Source organism: Carassius auratus, chromosome 5 (assembly GCF_003368295.1).
Source record: "Carassius auratus strain Wakin chromosome 5, ASM336829v1, whole genome shotgun sequence".
In the NCBI taxonomy this organism is placed as follows: Eukaryota; Metazoa; Chordata; class Actinopteri; order Cypriniformes; family Cyprinidae; genus Carassius; species Carassius auratus.
In genome coordinates this window covers 25,157,444-25,174,584 of record NC_039247.1, presented here as the reverse complement: position 1 = coordinate 25,174,584, position 17,141 = coordinate 25,157,444, and the positions used below count along the sequence as shown (strand labels likewise).

Here is a 17,141-nt window from a genome sequence, read left to right as displayed (position 1 = left end):
GAGTACGACCCTAGTACTGAGCCTTGAGGTACTCCATACTGCATTTTGTGTTCGATATGGTACCTCTTCATTAACTGCGAATTGATGGCGTTCATTTAGGTATGATTTAAACCATGGTAATGAACTTCCATTAATGCCAACAATGTTTTCTAGTCTATGCAAATGAATGTTCTGGACAACAATGTCAAACGCAGCGCTAAGATCTAATACGATCAGATGATAAGAGCAGGTCATTTGTAACTCTAATTAGAGCAGTCTCAGTACTATGGTATTACTGGATACGACTCTAAATCCTGACTGGAAATCCTCACAGATACCATTTTTCATAAGAAGGAATGTAAGGATGAGGAAACTACCTTTTATAGTATCAGGGACAGAAAAGTGAGATTTGAGATCGGTCTGTAATTAAATAGTTCTTTGGGGTCAAGTTTTTTTTTGATGAGAACCTTAATAATAGTCAGTTTGAAGGTTTTTGTTGACATATCCTTATGACAATGATGAATTAATAATAGTCAGAAGAGGATCTATGATTCTGTAAGCACCTCTTTTAGGAGCTTAGATGGAATAGGGTCTAACATACATGTTTTTGGTTTAGATGATTTAACAAGTTTATGCACTTCTTCCTGTCCTATAGTAGAAAATGAGTGGAATTGTTCCTCAGGCGATCTATAGCATGTTTTCTGATGTGATATTATATTATATTATATTATATTATATTATATTATATTATATTATAGCTGACGACTGTATGGTTACAATTTAATCTCTAATAGTAGTGATCTTGGAAGTAAAGTAGTTCAAAAAGTGATTTCTGCTGTGCTGTTGGAAAATATCAACACTTGTTGATGCTTTATTTTTCATTAGCCAGTTTATTGAATAAATACCTGGTGTTTTCCTAAAACTTTCTTAAAGGGGGGGTGAAATGCTATTTCATGCTTACTGAGTTTTTTACACTGTTAAAGAGTTGGATTCCCATGCTAAACATGGACAAAGTTTCAAAAATTAAGTTGTACGTTTGAAGGAGTATTTCTGTTCCAAAAATACTCCTTCCGGTTTGTCACAAGTTTCGGAAAGTTTTTTTCGAGTATGGCTCTGTGTGACGTTAGATGGAGCGGAATTTCCATATATGGGTCCTAAGGGCATGTCTGCCGGAAGAGCGTGCGCTCCCGTAGAGCAGAGCACAGAGAGCACAACAGGCATTCACTGATCAGAGCGAGAGTGTCGCGAAATGTCACAAAAGGAGTGTGTTTTTGGTTGCCAGGGCAAGACAACCCTGCACAGATTACCAAAAGAGAAACAGCATTAAGGGACCAGTGGATGGAGTTTATTTTTACAGAGCATCAACGGAGTTGTGCAAGTGTTTGTGTTTGTTCCTCTGCATTTAGAAGATGATTGTTTTACAAACAAGGCCCAGTTTGACGACGGATTTGCGTATCGTTTATTTCTTAAGGATGATGCAATCCCAACGAAAAAGGGTCACGATCGTGTGTTGGAACCGCAGGCGGTGAGTAAAACTGCTTAAAATATCTCTGCCTCCTTGTTCGTGCATCCGCCTCTCATGCCTGAGACCCGGGTTCGAGCCCTGCTCGGAGCGAGTCATTGCTGCTGCTGCTCTTGTTCAGTTTCAGCCTCGGGATCTGATTCTGGATCATAAATAAACGGCTGAATCTGACTGTTAGCCATGGTTTGTTTTGGAGGTTTTTTTCCTTACGGTAATGTCACAGCTTCCAAACGCTCTCAACGCAAAAGCCTACTGGCGCTCGTGATTCTTTAGCTCCACTCACACGTCACGCCTCCAGCCGGTCGTGTTTTTCTGGGAAAAATCGGTACAGACTATCTTTCTCTTATGAATATAATAAAACTAAAGACTTTTTGGAGTTATGAAAGATGCAGTACTACTCTATAGGTACTCAAGATTAACAGGATATTGAGTGAAAACGAGCATTTCACCCCCCCTTTAAGCATAAATGAGCAACTGTATTTAAAATGCTAAAAAAAGAGAGAGTCTATAGTTTCTGTCACAACATCAAGTTGTTCTGAGGCTTTGGATATGCTAAGGAATTGGGATAAATCAGGAAGATTAAAGTCTTTAGTAGAATTTACAGTTTTAGCTATATGAAGTTTTCACATAACTAAATAATGATCTGCTGCATAACTTCAACACAGTCAACATCAATTCCATGTGACAGTATTAAATCTAGAGCATGATTTCAACAATGAGTAGGTCATGAGATGTATGTACACTAATAAAGTTCAGAATGTCTATGAATGCTGATACCAATGCATCATTTTCATTATCAACATGGACATTAAAATCACCAACTATTAAAACTTTTTTTTTTATTTGTATAGCGCTTTTTACAATACAAATCGTTACAAAGCAACTTTATAGAAAATTATGTTTCTACAATATTTAGTAGTAGCTAGTCACCAGCAGGTTAGTAGTAACCTGGTGGTGACTGTCAGTTTGTGCACGTTTGACAGGATTTTAGAAAAAAAATTTATACAAGACGTAGTCAGCTAGACGTTGAACATTATCAATATTATTAATTAATAGTTATTATATGATGCAGTCACACATGTAGCAATAATTGTTAGTTCTGTTTGTTGATTCAGGGTTAGCATCATCTGAGGTCCTCTGAGGGTCAGCATCATCTCTTCTCAGGTGTTCTGGATCCAGGAGCTTGTGTAAATCCTAGTTACCACGGGATGTAAATCCCATGGCAAAACATAGAAACAAAATAGAGACATCATTAGCATAGCTGCTGATCCAACAAAGTAAAATTAGTTTAACCCAAGCTAATGAATTAAAATGCACATTTGATCAGATGCAACTACACTCACAATTTAAGAGATACATTATTTGAATGCTTGGTGAAAGAGATGCATTTTTAATCTAGATTTAAACAGAGAGAGTGTGTCTGAACCCCAAACATCAGGAAGGCTATTCCAGAGTTTGGGAGCCAAATGTGAGAAAGCTCTACCTCCTTTAGTGGACTTTGCTATCCTAGGAACTACCAAAAGTCCAGCGTTTTGTGACCTTTGGGTGCGTGATGGGTTGTAGCATGGTAGAAGGCTAGTTAGGTACGCAGGAGCTAAACCATTTAGGGCCTTATAGGTAAGTAATGATAATTTCTAAATGATACGGAACTTAATAGGTAGCCAGTGCAGAGACTGTAAAATTGGGGTAATATGATCATATTTTCTTGACCTCGTAAGGACTCTAGCTGCTGCATTTTGGACTACCTGTAGCTTGTTTATTGATGAAGCAGGACAACCACCTAGAAGTGCATTACAATAGTCCAGTCTGGAGGTCATAAATGCATGAACTAGCTTTTCTGCATCAGGAACAGATAACATGTTTTGTAGCTTGGCAATGTTTCTAAGATGGAAGAATGCAGTTTTTGTAACATTGGAAATATGATTTTCAAAAGACAAATTGCTGTCTAATATAACACCCAGATTTCTGACTGTAGAGGAAGTAACTGTACATCCGTCTAGTTGCAGATTGTAATCTACAAGATTCTGTGTAGTGTTTTTTATCCGAATTTAATTGGAATTGGAATTGGAAAATTATTTGTCATCCAAACTTTTACATTTTTAACACACTCTGTTAACTTAGATAATTGAGAAGTTTCATCTGGTCTCGTTGAGATATATAGCTGAGTATCATCAGCATAACAGTGGAAGCTAATTCCGTATTTTCTAATAATATTACCAAGGGGCAACATGTATATTGAAAATAGAAGGGGACCTAGGACGGATCCTTGTGGCACTCCATATTTTACTGATGATAAATGAGATGACACCCCATTTAAGTAAACAAAATGGTAGCGATCGGACAGGTAAGATCTAAACCATTTTAGAGCCTGCCCTTGAATACCTGTATAGTTTTGTAATCGAGCTATGAGTATGTCATGATCTGTGGTGTCGAATGCAGCACTAAGATCAAGTAAGACTAGAAATGAGATGCAGCCTTGATCTGACGCAAGGAGCAAGTCAGTTGTAATTTTAACAAGTGCAGTTTCTGTGCTATGTTGGGGGCTGAAATTCTTCATACAGATAATTTTTTGCAGGAAGGTGCTCAATTGAGCAGACACAACTTTTTCTAAAATTTTAGACACAAATGGAAGATTTGAAATAGGCCTATAATTTGCCAGTACACTAGGATCTAGTTTTGGTTTCTTAATAAGAGGCTTAATAACCGCCAGCTTGAATGGTTTTGGGACGTGACCTAAAGATAATGACGAGTTAATGATATTGAGAAGCGGTTCTTCGGCTACAGGTAACAACTCTTTCAGTAATTTAGTGGGTACAGGATCTAATAAACATGTTGTTGGTTTAGATACAGTGATACGTTTATTTAGCTCTTCCTGTCCTATAGTTGTAAAGCACTGCAGTTTATCTTTGGGTGCGATGGATGAAACTGAAGTGTTAGACGCTGTAGAATCTACATTCGCTATTGTATTTCTAATGTTATCTATTTTATTAGTGACGAAATTCATAAAGTCATTACTATTTAACGTTGCTGGAATATTTGAATCAGGTGACGTCTGGTAATTTGTTAATTTAGCCACTGTGCTAAATAAAAACCTTGGATTGTTTTGGTTATTTTCAATGAGTTTGTGGATATGCTCTGCCCTAGCAGTTTTTAGAGCCTGTCTATAGCTGGACATACTGTTTTTCCATGCAATTCCAAAAACTTCCAAGTTAGTTTTTCTCCATTTGCGTTCAAGACTACGAGTTTCTTTCTTGAGAGAGTGAGTATTACTGTTATACCATGGCACAGTATATTTTTCTTTAACCTTTTTCAATTTGATGCGGGCAACAGCTTCTAATGTATTAGAGAAAATAGTGCCCATGTTGTCAGTCATTTCATCTAATTCATGTGTATTTTTGGGTACAAATAGCAGTTGAGATAGATCAGGCAGGTTATTTGCGAATCTTTCTTTGGTGGCTGGAACAATAGTTCTCCCCAGACGGTAACGCTGAGACATATAGTTAATATCAGTTATACTCAGCATGCACGATACAAGGAAATGGTCTGTAATATCATCACTTTGAGGTACAATATCTATAGCAGTAAGATCGATTCCATGAGATATAAATAAATCTAGTGCATGATTAAAACGATGAGTGGGCCTGGTGACATTTTGCTTGACTCCAAAGGAGTTTATTAGGTCAGTAAAAGCAAGTCCTAATGTATCATTTGTATTATCAACGTGAATATTAAAATCTCCCATGATTAGCGCCTTATCAACTGTAACTAGAAGGTTATTTTAGGAATTCTGTATACGGCCCTGGTGGTCTATACACAGTGGCCAGAGCAAGAGATACATTAGATTTCTTTTGCATGTCTGACAGTATAACATTTAGCAGAAGTATTTCAAAAGAGTTAAACCTGTATCCTGTTTTCTGGGTAACATTGAGAATATCACTATATATTGTTACAACACCTCCTCCATGACCAGTCTGACGGGGCTCATGCTTATAACAGTAGTTTGGTGGAGTAGACTCATTTAGACCAAAATAATCATTTGGTTTTAGCCAGGCTTCAGTCAAGCAGAGTACATCAAAACTATTATCTGTGATCATTCCATTTACAATAACTGCTTTGGGTGTGAGTGATCTAATATTTATGAGCCCAAACTTTAAAAATTGTTTTTGTTCATTTACTTTACATTTTCTGGTTTAATTACGATAAGATTTTTTCTAGATCCTACATTATATTTATATTTTGACCTCACTATTCGGGGAACAGACACAGTCTTAATAGTTTTTACAGCGCAAGTACTTTTATCATTTAAGCGGGTGGAATTAATTTTTTATTTTCAAAAAGTGGAGCATGACAAAATGTTACAATAAGACATGTCCAAACAATATCCACTTTTCTTTTCATTTTTTTGTTTTTTTTTACAAAAAAGTAAAACAAACTGAACAATTAGGGAGAGATAAAAAAACATGCACATATCTGACACAAAGTACAAAAGGGGATAAAAAGGAAGACAAAAAAAAAATAAAAATAAATAAATGAAAAGAGGATTATTTTCTATATTCTAACCTCTACAAACTCTGGTCGTAAGGGTTGAATATATCTAACCCATTTGCTCCATAATTTAACAAAAGTGCTCCTTTTAATGCGAATTGAAAATGTTATGGATTCCATTACATAAATCTCATTCACTATGTTTATCCACTCAGTCATCGCGGGGGGCTCGGGAAGGAGCCAGCATCTGGTAATTGCCTTTTTGGCTGCTACTGTCAAAATAGAATACAGGTATTTATCTTCATGTCTATGCATATTGTCAAAATGTCCCCAAAAAACTTAAGAAAACTGTAATGGTATGTTGTTAACCTTAAATATACTAATTAAAGCTTTTTGAAATTCAAGCCAAAAGAGTTTAATCTTTGGACATTCCCAAAATATATGCCAATGCCCTGCATCCCGAGCCCCACACAACCTCCAACAGCAGGCCGTGCCTGTGCCAAAGTGTACCTTTTGCCTTGGTGTTAGGAAAAGGGCACTAAACATTTCCACCTAAACTCTTGCCATTTATGGGAGTTTGTACATTTCCATGTGGATTCACATACTTTGTACCATTCTTCATTAGTTATTGTGAAATGTCCTTCCTTTTCCCATTTTTCTTTGATGTAATCCGTAGAGTGGGACCTTTTTGTCAGAAACCCTTTATAGAACTTGCCGATAGCACCTTTAACTATAGTGTTTTTAAAAGCCTTCAGAAAATTTTTCAAAATTGGGTCATCTATCTCAGTTTCGGGGATAATGTTCTGCTGGAAATAGTACCGCAATTGGAGATATCTAAACAAATCTAAATTGTTAAGCTTAAAATCACTCTTAAGACTGTCAAAATCTTTCATATTCCCATTATGAGTGAGTGAGTAAAAGGTCGTCACACCCTTTGAAATCCAGTATTTGAATGTGCTGTCTATCTGGTTGGGGCTGAACCCAGGGTCAAATGCACACCACTGCAATATCTGTATTTTGTCATCCAAATTATATTCTCTCTTGACTTTACGCCATATTTTCAATTGTGTATTAATCCAAGGGTTTTGAATCATTTTGATATGTTTATCCAAATTTGTATAAGCAAGAACAGCATATATTGGTGGATCCTTCATTATTGAGAGCTCAATGTCTTTCCATCTAGCATGAAATTTTGATGAGCACATATAAATGAGTGGCTTGATCTGAGCTGCATAAAAATATCCTTTGAAATACGGTAATGCAATGCTTCCCATTTCTTTTGGAAGCTGTAATGTTTTATATTTGACCCTGGGTCTTTTACCCTGCCAAATAAATCTAGAAATAATTTTATCAATTTCTGAGAATTCTTTCTGGGAAATTTCCACTGGAAGAGCCTGAAACAAAAACAGATACCGTGGAAGCACATTCATTTTGATACTATCGATTCTTTGACACACAGTAAGAAATGAGATTGTATTCCATCTTGTAATACCTTAATTTTAATTAATAAGGGGCCATAATTAATTTCACCCAATAAAGAAATGTCCTTTGGTAGAGAAATACCCAAGTACATCAGAGATTGTTGGTCCCATTTAAGAGGAAAAATTTCACAAAGCTGTTTATGAGGGGAGTAATTAAATGTTAAGAGTTGGGTCTTTTGTATGTTTAATTTATAGCCCGAGTAACGACCAAATTTCCTCAAAATGTTCATCAACTCAGGAAACATGACAGTAGGCTCCGAAATATATACCAAGACATCATCTGCGTACGAAGCAACTTTATGGACTTCCCCATTTATAGAAATGCCTTTAATACTTGAAGTTTGTCTCAACCATTGCGCAAGTGGTTCAATATATAAAGCGAAAAGGAGTGGTGAAATAGGACAGCCCTGCCTAGAACCCAGCTGTAGTACAATAGATTCTGACAGGTGTCCATTAATTTTTATTCTTGCAGATGGTTTACTATATAGTGTACGAATAACTTGAACGAATTCGTTATGTACCCCTAGTCTTCCCAGTACTTTGTAAAGAAAAGCCCAGCTGACTGAGTCAAAGGCCTTTTCAGCGTCAAGGCTCACCAAAAGAGCCTCCAATTTGTTCTGTTGAATATGATGTAGGATATGTAAAGAGCGTCTAATGTTATCATGAGTTTGTCTCTCCAGAACGAAACCAGTTTGATCTGTGTACACAATATGCGGAAGTAACTTCTCTAATCTTTTAGCAAGGATAGCTGTGAACAGTTTATAATCAACATTCAACACTGAAATTGGCCTGTAAGAACCTCACTCGGTTTTATCTTTTCCATCCTTAGGGATAACTGATATAACTGCTTCACTCCATGAAGGTGGCATTTTTTATTTTTTTAGAACTGTATTAGAAGCCCTTAGAAGGCTTGGCAATAACTCATTACGAAATGTTCTGTACCAAACAGAGGGAAAGCCGTCTGGGCCTGGAGTCTTATTAGCTTTCAGTCTAGAAATGGCTGCATTTATTTCCTTCTCTGATATTTCAGCTGTTAATATGTTATTGTGTTCTTCTGATAGAGTAGGTAAGTTAAGTGAGTTAAGAAAACCCTCCATTTGGGATTCACTCTATAAAAATGGTTGAGTATATAGACTTTTATAATACTTCTCAAATGCTTTTTGTAATTCTTCTTGTTTATACAGTATAATTCCCGAATCAGGATTTTTAATTTTGTAAATTGTGCAATCTGCTCTTTCTTTTTGAAGTCTTCTAGCGAGAATTTTTGAAGCTTTAGGGCCGGCTTCATAATATTTTTGTTTTACAAAGACAAATTTCTTCTCAATTTCCTGTGTACTCATCAGATTTATTTCATTTTGTGTTTTCTTAATCTCAGAGTAAATTAGGGCATTGCTTCTTCTTATGTTTCATTTCTAAATTCTGCAATTTTTTATTAAGGTCTAACCATCTTAATTGTTTTTCTTTCTTATTATATGCACACCATGATATAATTTTTCCCCGAATTACAGCTTTTAAAGTGTCCCATATAATTGATGAATCAACCTCACCAGTATCATTAATATCTAGAAATTGTTTAATCTCCTTTCTCATCAAAGCCACAAACTGGGGGTTGTTTAGAGCACTTGTGTTGAGTCTCCAAAGTGTGTTTCGTGGAGAACCCTCTATTTGTATTGTACAATAGATAGGGACATGGTCAGATAAATCAATAGAACCAGTATCACAACTGGTAAATCTGTAGCGGTCTCTTGAGAACACAACAAAATATTCTATTCGAGAGTATGAATTATGTGAGTGAGAATAAAATCACCTCCCTAAATTACAATTCCTGTTGCGCCAATCATCAAGTCAAAGACCTTTCTATAAAAGACAAAATTACTTCCAGGTGGAACGTACACATTAAAAATGGTTATTATTTCATTGTTGATCTTCCCTGAAACTACTAATATACAGTATTGTTCAAAATAATAGCAGTACAATGTGACTAACCAGAATAATCAAGGTTTTTAGTATATTTTTTATTGCTACGTGGCAAACAAGTTACCAGTAGGTTCAGTAGATTGTCAGAAAACAAACAAGACCCAGCATTCATGATATGCACGCTCTTAAGGCTGTGCAATTGGGCAATTAGTTGAAAGGGGTGTGTTCAAAAAAATAGCAGTGTCTACCTTTGACTGTACAAACTCAAAACTATTTTGTACAAACTTTTTTTTTTTTCTGGGATTTAGCAATCCTGTGAATCACTAAACTAATATTTAGTTGTATGACCACAGTTTTTTAAAACTGCTTGACATCTGTGTGGCATGGAGTCAACCAACTTGTGGCACCTCTCAGCTGTTATTCCACTCCATGATTCTTTAACAACATTCCACAATTCATTCACATTTCTTGGTTTTGCTTCAGAAACAGCATTTTTGATATCACCCCACAAGTTCTCAATTGGATTAAGGTCTGGAGATTGGGCTGGCCACTCCATAACATTAATTTTGTTGGTTTGGAACCAAGACTTTGCCCGTTTACAAGTGTGTTTTGGGTCATTGTCTTGTTGAAACAACCATTTCAAGGGCATGTCCTCTTCAGCATAGGGCAACATGACCTCTTCAAGTATTTTAACATATGCAAACTGATCCATGATCCCTGGTATGCGATAAATAGGCCCAACACCATAGTAGGAGAAACATGCCCATATCATGATGCTTGCACCTCCATGCTTCACTGTCTTCACTGTGTACTGGGGCTTGAAATCAGAGTTTGGGGGTCATCTCACAAACTGTCTGTGGCCCTTGGACCCAAAAACAACAATTTTACTCTCATCAGTCCACAGTTCTCTTTAGGCCAGTTGATGTGTTCTTTGGCAAATTGTAACCTCTTCTGCACATGCCTTTTTTTTAACAGAGGGACTTTGCGGGGGATTCTTGAAAATAGATTAGCTTCACACAGACGTCTTCTAACTGTCACAGTACTTACAGGTAACTCCAGACTGTCTTTGATCATCCTGGAGGTGATCATTGGCTGAGCCTTTGCCATTCTGGTTATTCTTCTATCCATTTTGATGGTTGTCTTCCGTTTTCTTCCACGTCTCTCTGGTTTTGCTCTCCATTTTAAGGCATTGGAGATCATTTTAGCTGAACAGCCTATCATTTTTTGCACCTCTTTATAGGTTTTCCCCTCTCTAATCAACTTTTTAATCAAAGTACGCTGTTCTTCTGAACAATGTCTTGAACGACCCATTTTCCTCAGCTTTCAAATGCATGTTCAACAAGTGTTGGCTTCATCCTTAAATAGGGGCCACCTGATTCACACCTGTTTCTTCACAAAATTGATGACCTCAGTGATTGAATGCCACACTGCTATTTTTTTGAACACACCCCTTTCAACTAATTCAACTAATTGCCCAATTGCACAGCCTTAAGAGCGTGCATATCATGAATGCTGGGTCTCATTTGTTTTCTGAGAATCTACTGAACCTACTGGTAACTTGTTTGCCACGTAGCAATAAAAAAATATACGAAAAACCTTGATTATTCTGGTTAGTCACATTGTACTGCTATTATTTTGAACAATACTGTACCTCCCTTCTTTATCAGACTCCTCTGAAATATAAACTCAAATGGTACTTTTTGTGATATTAATGTTGTAACTCCCCTCCTTCGTCCATTTTTATAAGATGAAAAATATGCCCTTGTATAACCCATTCTTCTTAGCTTTTCATGTTCTGTTACTGAGAGATGTGTCTCCTGTAATAATACAATTTGCGCTCCTGCCCGTTTTACTTTTGAAAGTATTTTACTTTTTTTTACTGGATTTGAAATCCCCTTCACATTAAATGAAACTATCTTAATGTCCTGCATGATCATAATATCCTAAACAATGTAACGAAAGAATAAAACCAAAATAAAAATATACACGTCTTCCCCACTTCTGCCCTGTGCACAATTAGATTCTCTCCAGAAGAACAAATAAAGAACTCGAACAGTGAACAAAAACAAAAAATTAAAAGTGAAACAAAAAAAAGGTCCTTCCAAGGTAGAGGCTCGTAACCAAGGAGCCCTGCATGGCCTTATGTTGGTTAGGCCCCAATAGGGAGACGTCTCACCTCGTTGTTGAGGGAGGGCCCTATTAAATGTCCACACACTAGCAAAATTCAGTCTGAATGAGATCACAACTCAGTCCCGACTTCTTAAATGAAAACTTATTAAAGAAAATGAAAAAATATTTTACAAAACAGTGTCTCCATAACCAAGAAGATTAGAGTCAGTCTTAACACAAGTATCCAATAAGTGAAGCAAAAAGGGATCCTCAGACATCAATGTCTCTCCTAAAAACCTGAAGCTTATCCCTGAAACGAGAGCGGAGGCTATCTTGCATGGAATCATTCGTCATACCGGAGTGATGGACTCCTCTCTCGGAGTGATGTCTGCGAGCCATGCGCCAAGAAGACAACAACTGTAGTTCCTCTTGATCCGGGTCGGCTGCAGGTTTCACCACGGTGACGGGTAACCCTCGTGCTGCCATATCTCTTGTTGCCTCGGCGGCATCCTTGTATAGACGAGTGCCATTATCGTAAAAGACCCGCATTTTATACGGATACGGGGTCTGAAACTTGATGCGTTTCTCTCGAAGTATCTTCTTGGCCTCTCTATATTCATTATGTTTTTTGAGCACTTCAATAGGGTAGTCGTGATCCACGAAGAAGCGCACACCTTCACAAAAAACCTCTTTCTTTTGCCACGCTCTTCGAAGAACCTCCTCTTTCAGCTCTGAAATCTCGGAGCTCTTTTAAAATATTTAGCAGCGTGGGTTCAGGTGTTTCCACGCCCTTCGCTGCTAAATTTAGCACAGATGCTTGGCCTCGGTCCTTCTGGCTGTCCTCCAAGTCTTCTTCTGTCAAAATTGTCGATTTCATACTTCTTGTGACGACCCCCTTCTCCATCTCCATAAACAAACTTCAATATTGGCAAAAAGATTACCGTTGGGGGTTATTTTAGAAAAAATACAAGAAAAACCGTCGAGAGCTCGCACCTCAGGCTCTCATTCTCTCGCTAGCGGAACCGGAACTCCCATCATAATGGTTATTTGAGAATTGTCTTAATAGTCACATGGAGCAAAGTGTCCTGGAGATGTTGTCAGAAAGCAGCTCCGCTCCGATTCTGCTGGGGTGTAATCCATCAGCGCGAAACAGCCTAGGACGCTCCCAGAAAAGATTCCAGTTATTAACAAATAGCAGTTTCTGTTCTTTACACCATATGTTTCCCCATGGTCTCGAGCTCGAGCTGCGTGTCCCCACCTGCAATCAAAGGTAGACATTCATCCGCCATTAAAGTAAGTGACAGTGAGTACAGCAGTGGTAATGTGTGTGAATAGAGTATTAGCAATGTAAGCGCAGTTAGCTGAAACCACACCGCTGATGCTAATGGGCTATAAGCTAATAGCGGACCCGGGAGATCAAAATAAAACTAGTGATAGCGAGGCGTTCTGATTGTTTTTGTTGTAGAATACAATAGAGGATATATTCACTCGTTATATAAACGGAAACGATGGTGTATAAAATTTATTTTTAAGTTAAAAAATAGTCGATAAAAAGAATATAGTGACGGAGCTCAAATGCAGTACAGAAGCCAGCAACAAACACCAACTATTAAAACTTTATCTGCAGCCAGGATAAAATCAGCTCATTCTTTAATAAAGTCTGTGTGGTGCCATCATGGTGTGATGGGGGAGAGAAGCATGTAACGAGCAAGATGATACAAATTCTTTAATAAGACACACACAGGAGTAAACAATAGAGAGGAGGCAGAAACACACATAGACAAGACCAGACAACCAAACACTGAAAAGATAAAAAGGAAATTATCATTAATGAGGGAAATTGACATGAAACACTTGAAGAGGATGACAATCAAGGGGAGACAGAAACTAGGCTAGAGTGTACGGAGGATGGAAATGAAAACAAACAGAAGTCCATAAAGTGTGACAATTTGCCCCCCTCCTGGAAGGGGTGGAGGAAGGACCTACGACTCCAGGGGGCCGACTGACGGCAGAGACAGAGCCATGGTGGAGCCGCTGGGTGGAAGGGCCGAGGTGGAGTCCGGGACTCAGAGGCTGGAGGCAGAGACAAGGGATGCTCTAGCCATGACGCCGATGGAGAGTGGCAGAATCCAGTGCACAGATGGTGATCTGAGCTCCGTGCTCAAATTATCCATGGCTTCTCCCTCGTGGCAAGTGGTGTTGCCAGCTCACACACCTGGACTGACGTCATGGCCTCTTGCTCTACGGCGATCCTCAGCTCTGTCACTACATGTAGTGATGGCTCATTGGTCACTGTCAAAAAGGGAGAAAAATAACGTGGGGAAACACGCTGCTTTACTTTTTCAAGGTCCAGTCTTCGGTCATGGTGTGATACAGGAGAGAAGCATGTAACGAGAAAGATGATTATACAAAGTCTTCAACAATCCACATGAAGGGGAAGTCGTGGCCTAATGGTTAGAGAGTCGGACTCACAATCGAAGGGTTGTGAGTTCGAGTCTCGGGCCAGCAGGAATTGTGGGTGGGGGGAGTGCATGTACAGTGCTCTCTCCCTCAATACCATGACTTAGGTGCCCTTGAGCAAGGCATTGAACCCCGAACTGCTCCCCAGGCGCTGCAGCATATATGGCTGCCCACTGCTCTGGTTGTGTGTTCACAGTGTGTGTGTGCACTTCGGATGGGTTAAATGCAGAGCACAAATTCTGAGTATGGGTCACCATACTTGGCTGAATGTCACGTCACAAATCACAAATATTTGACATAGCATTTGATACTAGGTAAATGGTAGTCTATATACAAACTATCTAGGTAAATGTTAATTTATAAATATACTATTCATTGTTAATTATTGTTTGTTCATATTCCATTAATGTATACAAACTACAGTTTTAAAAACATAGTATATGTAGAGGGTAATCTTAACCAAGATTAGTAAATACTGCATAAGTATCGTTATGAGACCCAATTAAATACTGTTAATGTTAATGAATTGAAACTTGTAAAGTTTTACCAAAGACTATAAAGACATGTTTTCATAATATAAATTTCTTCCAAACAGCCTATAATAGACTGTATTGGTAAGGAGAATCATATGTGATTAAACCTTTTGCAGTTTGTCTCAAAATTAATCTTCATGTTTCAGGTCTGTGTACGATGATTGCAGCATCTTGGTATGCTTTCAATATCACTCAGGAATTCTTTGACCCACTTTATCCAGGAATAAAGTAAGTGGAATATAGAGTCTGCATATTAGTATGTAGAACCATTAGAGAAAATTTTAAGACCAAAAGAATCAGTTTCTTTTTCTCAGTTTATCATATTTGTCAGAGTTTTCTAATTAAGCAGTATCAAATTATTAGGGACGCCATCAAAATTGGCAAGTCATAAAAGATCAGCGGTTTGATCACAACGTTTGATGTGTCCTATGTCTTTAGGTATGAAATCGGAGATGGGCTGTACATTGGTTGGACTTCGGCAACTATGGCTTTATGTGGTGGCAGCTGCTTGCTGTGTTCCTGTGGAATACGCAGCAAACAAGAAAATAATGAGTTTAGTATGCAACACATGCCCTGTTAAAATGACACTTCATTTACAAACCATTTCATAAACTCTGTATTAGACTAAGTCATTGTTGGTACAGTGCGGCAGCAGGTGACATTAGTTGTTTGTTTTTCACAAATGTCTGTATTTACAATCTTTTTTTTCTTTCTTTTTTTCTCGTTTTGTTTGTTTAGATCACATCTTCAGAACTTCAGATCATACTCCTACCAGCCTCAATCCAGACGTATGGTACAGACTGTCTCTGCAACATCCAGTGTCCCATCCAGTCAATATGGGCTCAAAATATATGTGTAAGAAACTTACTGAATAACTGGGATCAACATCACAAAACAGAGAACACATAATGAAAGACCCTTTTTATGCATTATGGTCAGAATCTGCTATAAAGCAGAAATGTGAAATTTCTAATGTAAATATTCTCTGAGGTCTACTGGAGAATGAAGCCATGGTAAATAGGTTATTGTAATTTTATTTCTGTCATAAAAAGTATTTGCATACAGTAAATGAAAGATCGTTGCTATCAAATGCTCACATCATGTGTGCTTTTGTGTGTGTTCATTCTGAAGCAGTATGATGCTGTGCTCAACTTTGAATGGTTAAATGCACTTGCACCTCAAAATGTGTTTGTTATGTGAAATTACAGAGTCATCTGGGCCCATATTCTTAAAACATCTTAAGTCTAAAAATAGCTCCTAACTCACCAATTTATGAGAAAATCCTATGCTGTGTTTGAAATGCCTTACTATATCATACTACTCTTACTATTTCTGCAGTATCCAGTATGCATGCTGTGACTAGTGTGCAAATTTTCTTTGTGCATCAAATACAAATACCCGGATGACCTACTAGATTTACCAGAATCTGGTAAAGTACACTGAAATCAGTACAGAGAATTCTCTTTATGCATGGAATGCCCAGATTACCTGCTATATTTGCTGAAATTTGATGTACAGGTCCTTCTCAAAAAATTAGCATATTGTGATAAAAATTCATTATTTTCCATAATGTAATGATAAAAATTAAACTTTCATATATTTTAGATTCATTGCACACCAACTAAAATATTTCAGGTCTTTTATTGTTTTAATACTGATGATTTTGGCATACAGCTCATGAAAACCCAAAATTCCTTTCTCAAAATAATTAGCATATATTTCATCCGACCAATAAAAGAAAAGTGTTTTTAATACAAAAAAAGGTCAACCTTCAAATAATTATGTTCAGTTATGCACTCAATACTTGGTCGAGAATCCTTTTGCAGAAATGACTGCTTCAATGCGGCGTGGCATGGAGGCAATCAGCCTGTGGCACTGCTGAGGTGTTATGGAGGCCCAGGATGCTTCGATAGCGGCCTTAAGCTCATCCAGAGTGTTGGGTCTTGCGTCTCTCAACTTTCTCTTCACAATATCCCACAGATTCTCTATGGGCTTCAGGTCAGGAGAGTTGGCAGGCCAATTGAGCACAGTAATACCATGGTCAGTAAACCATTTACCAGTGGCTTTGGCACTGTGAGCAGGTGTCAGGTCGTGCTGAAAAACGAAATCTTCATCTCCATAAAGCTTTTCAGCAGATGGAAGCATGAAGTGCTGCAAAATCTCCTGATAGCTAGCTGCATTGACCCTGCCCTTGATAAAACACAGTGGACCAACACCAGCAGCTGACATGGCACCCCAGACCATCACTGACTGTGGGTACTTGACACTGGACTTCAGGCATTTTGGCATTTCCTTCTCCCCAGTCTTCCTCCAGACTCTGGCACCTTGATTTCCAATGCAAAATTTGCTTTCATCTGAAAAAAGTACTTTGGACCACTGAGCAACAGTCCAGTGCTGCTTCTCTGTAGCCCAAAGTGGCTTGACCTGGGGAATGCGGCACCTGTAGCCCATTTCCTGCACACGCCTGTGCATGGTGGCTCTGGATGTTTCTACTCCAGACTCAGTCCACTGCTTCCGCAGGTCCACCAAGGTCTGGAATCGGTCCTTCTCCACAATCTTCCTCAGGGTCCGGTCACCTTTTCTCGTTGTGCAGCGTTTTTTGCCACATTTTTTCCTTCCCACAGACTTCCCACTGAGGTGCCTTGATACAGCACT

General features: G+C 38.2%; 1 protein-coding gene across 1 annotated transcript in view; it reads left to right on the top strand.

Moving 5' to 3' along the window:
- The window catches only part of cldn15b (claudin 15b), a 28,678-nt gene extending 12,661 nt beyond the window's left edge, over positions 1–16,017 (top strand). The window contains exons 3-5 of the mRNA XM_026254488.1: positions 14,633–14,714; positions 14,925–15,038; positions 15,225–16,017. Coding sequence (XP_026110273.1) covers positions 14,633–14,714; positions 14,925–15,038; positions 15,225–15,345 — 317 coding nt within the window. The 3' untranslated portion in view covers positions 15,346–16,017. The remainder of the gene's footprint in view (positions 1–14,632; positions 14,715–14,924; positions 15,039–15,224) is intronic.
- The last annotated feature ends 1,124 nt before the right edge of the window (positions 16,018–17,141 follow it).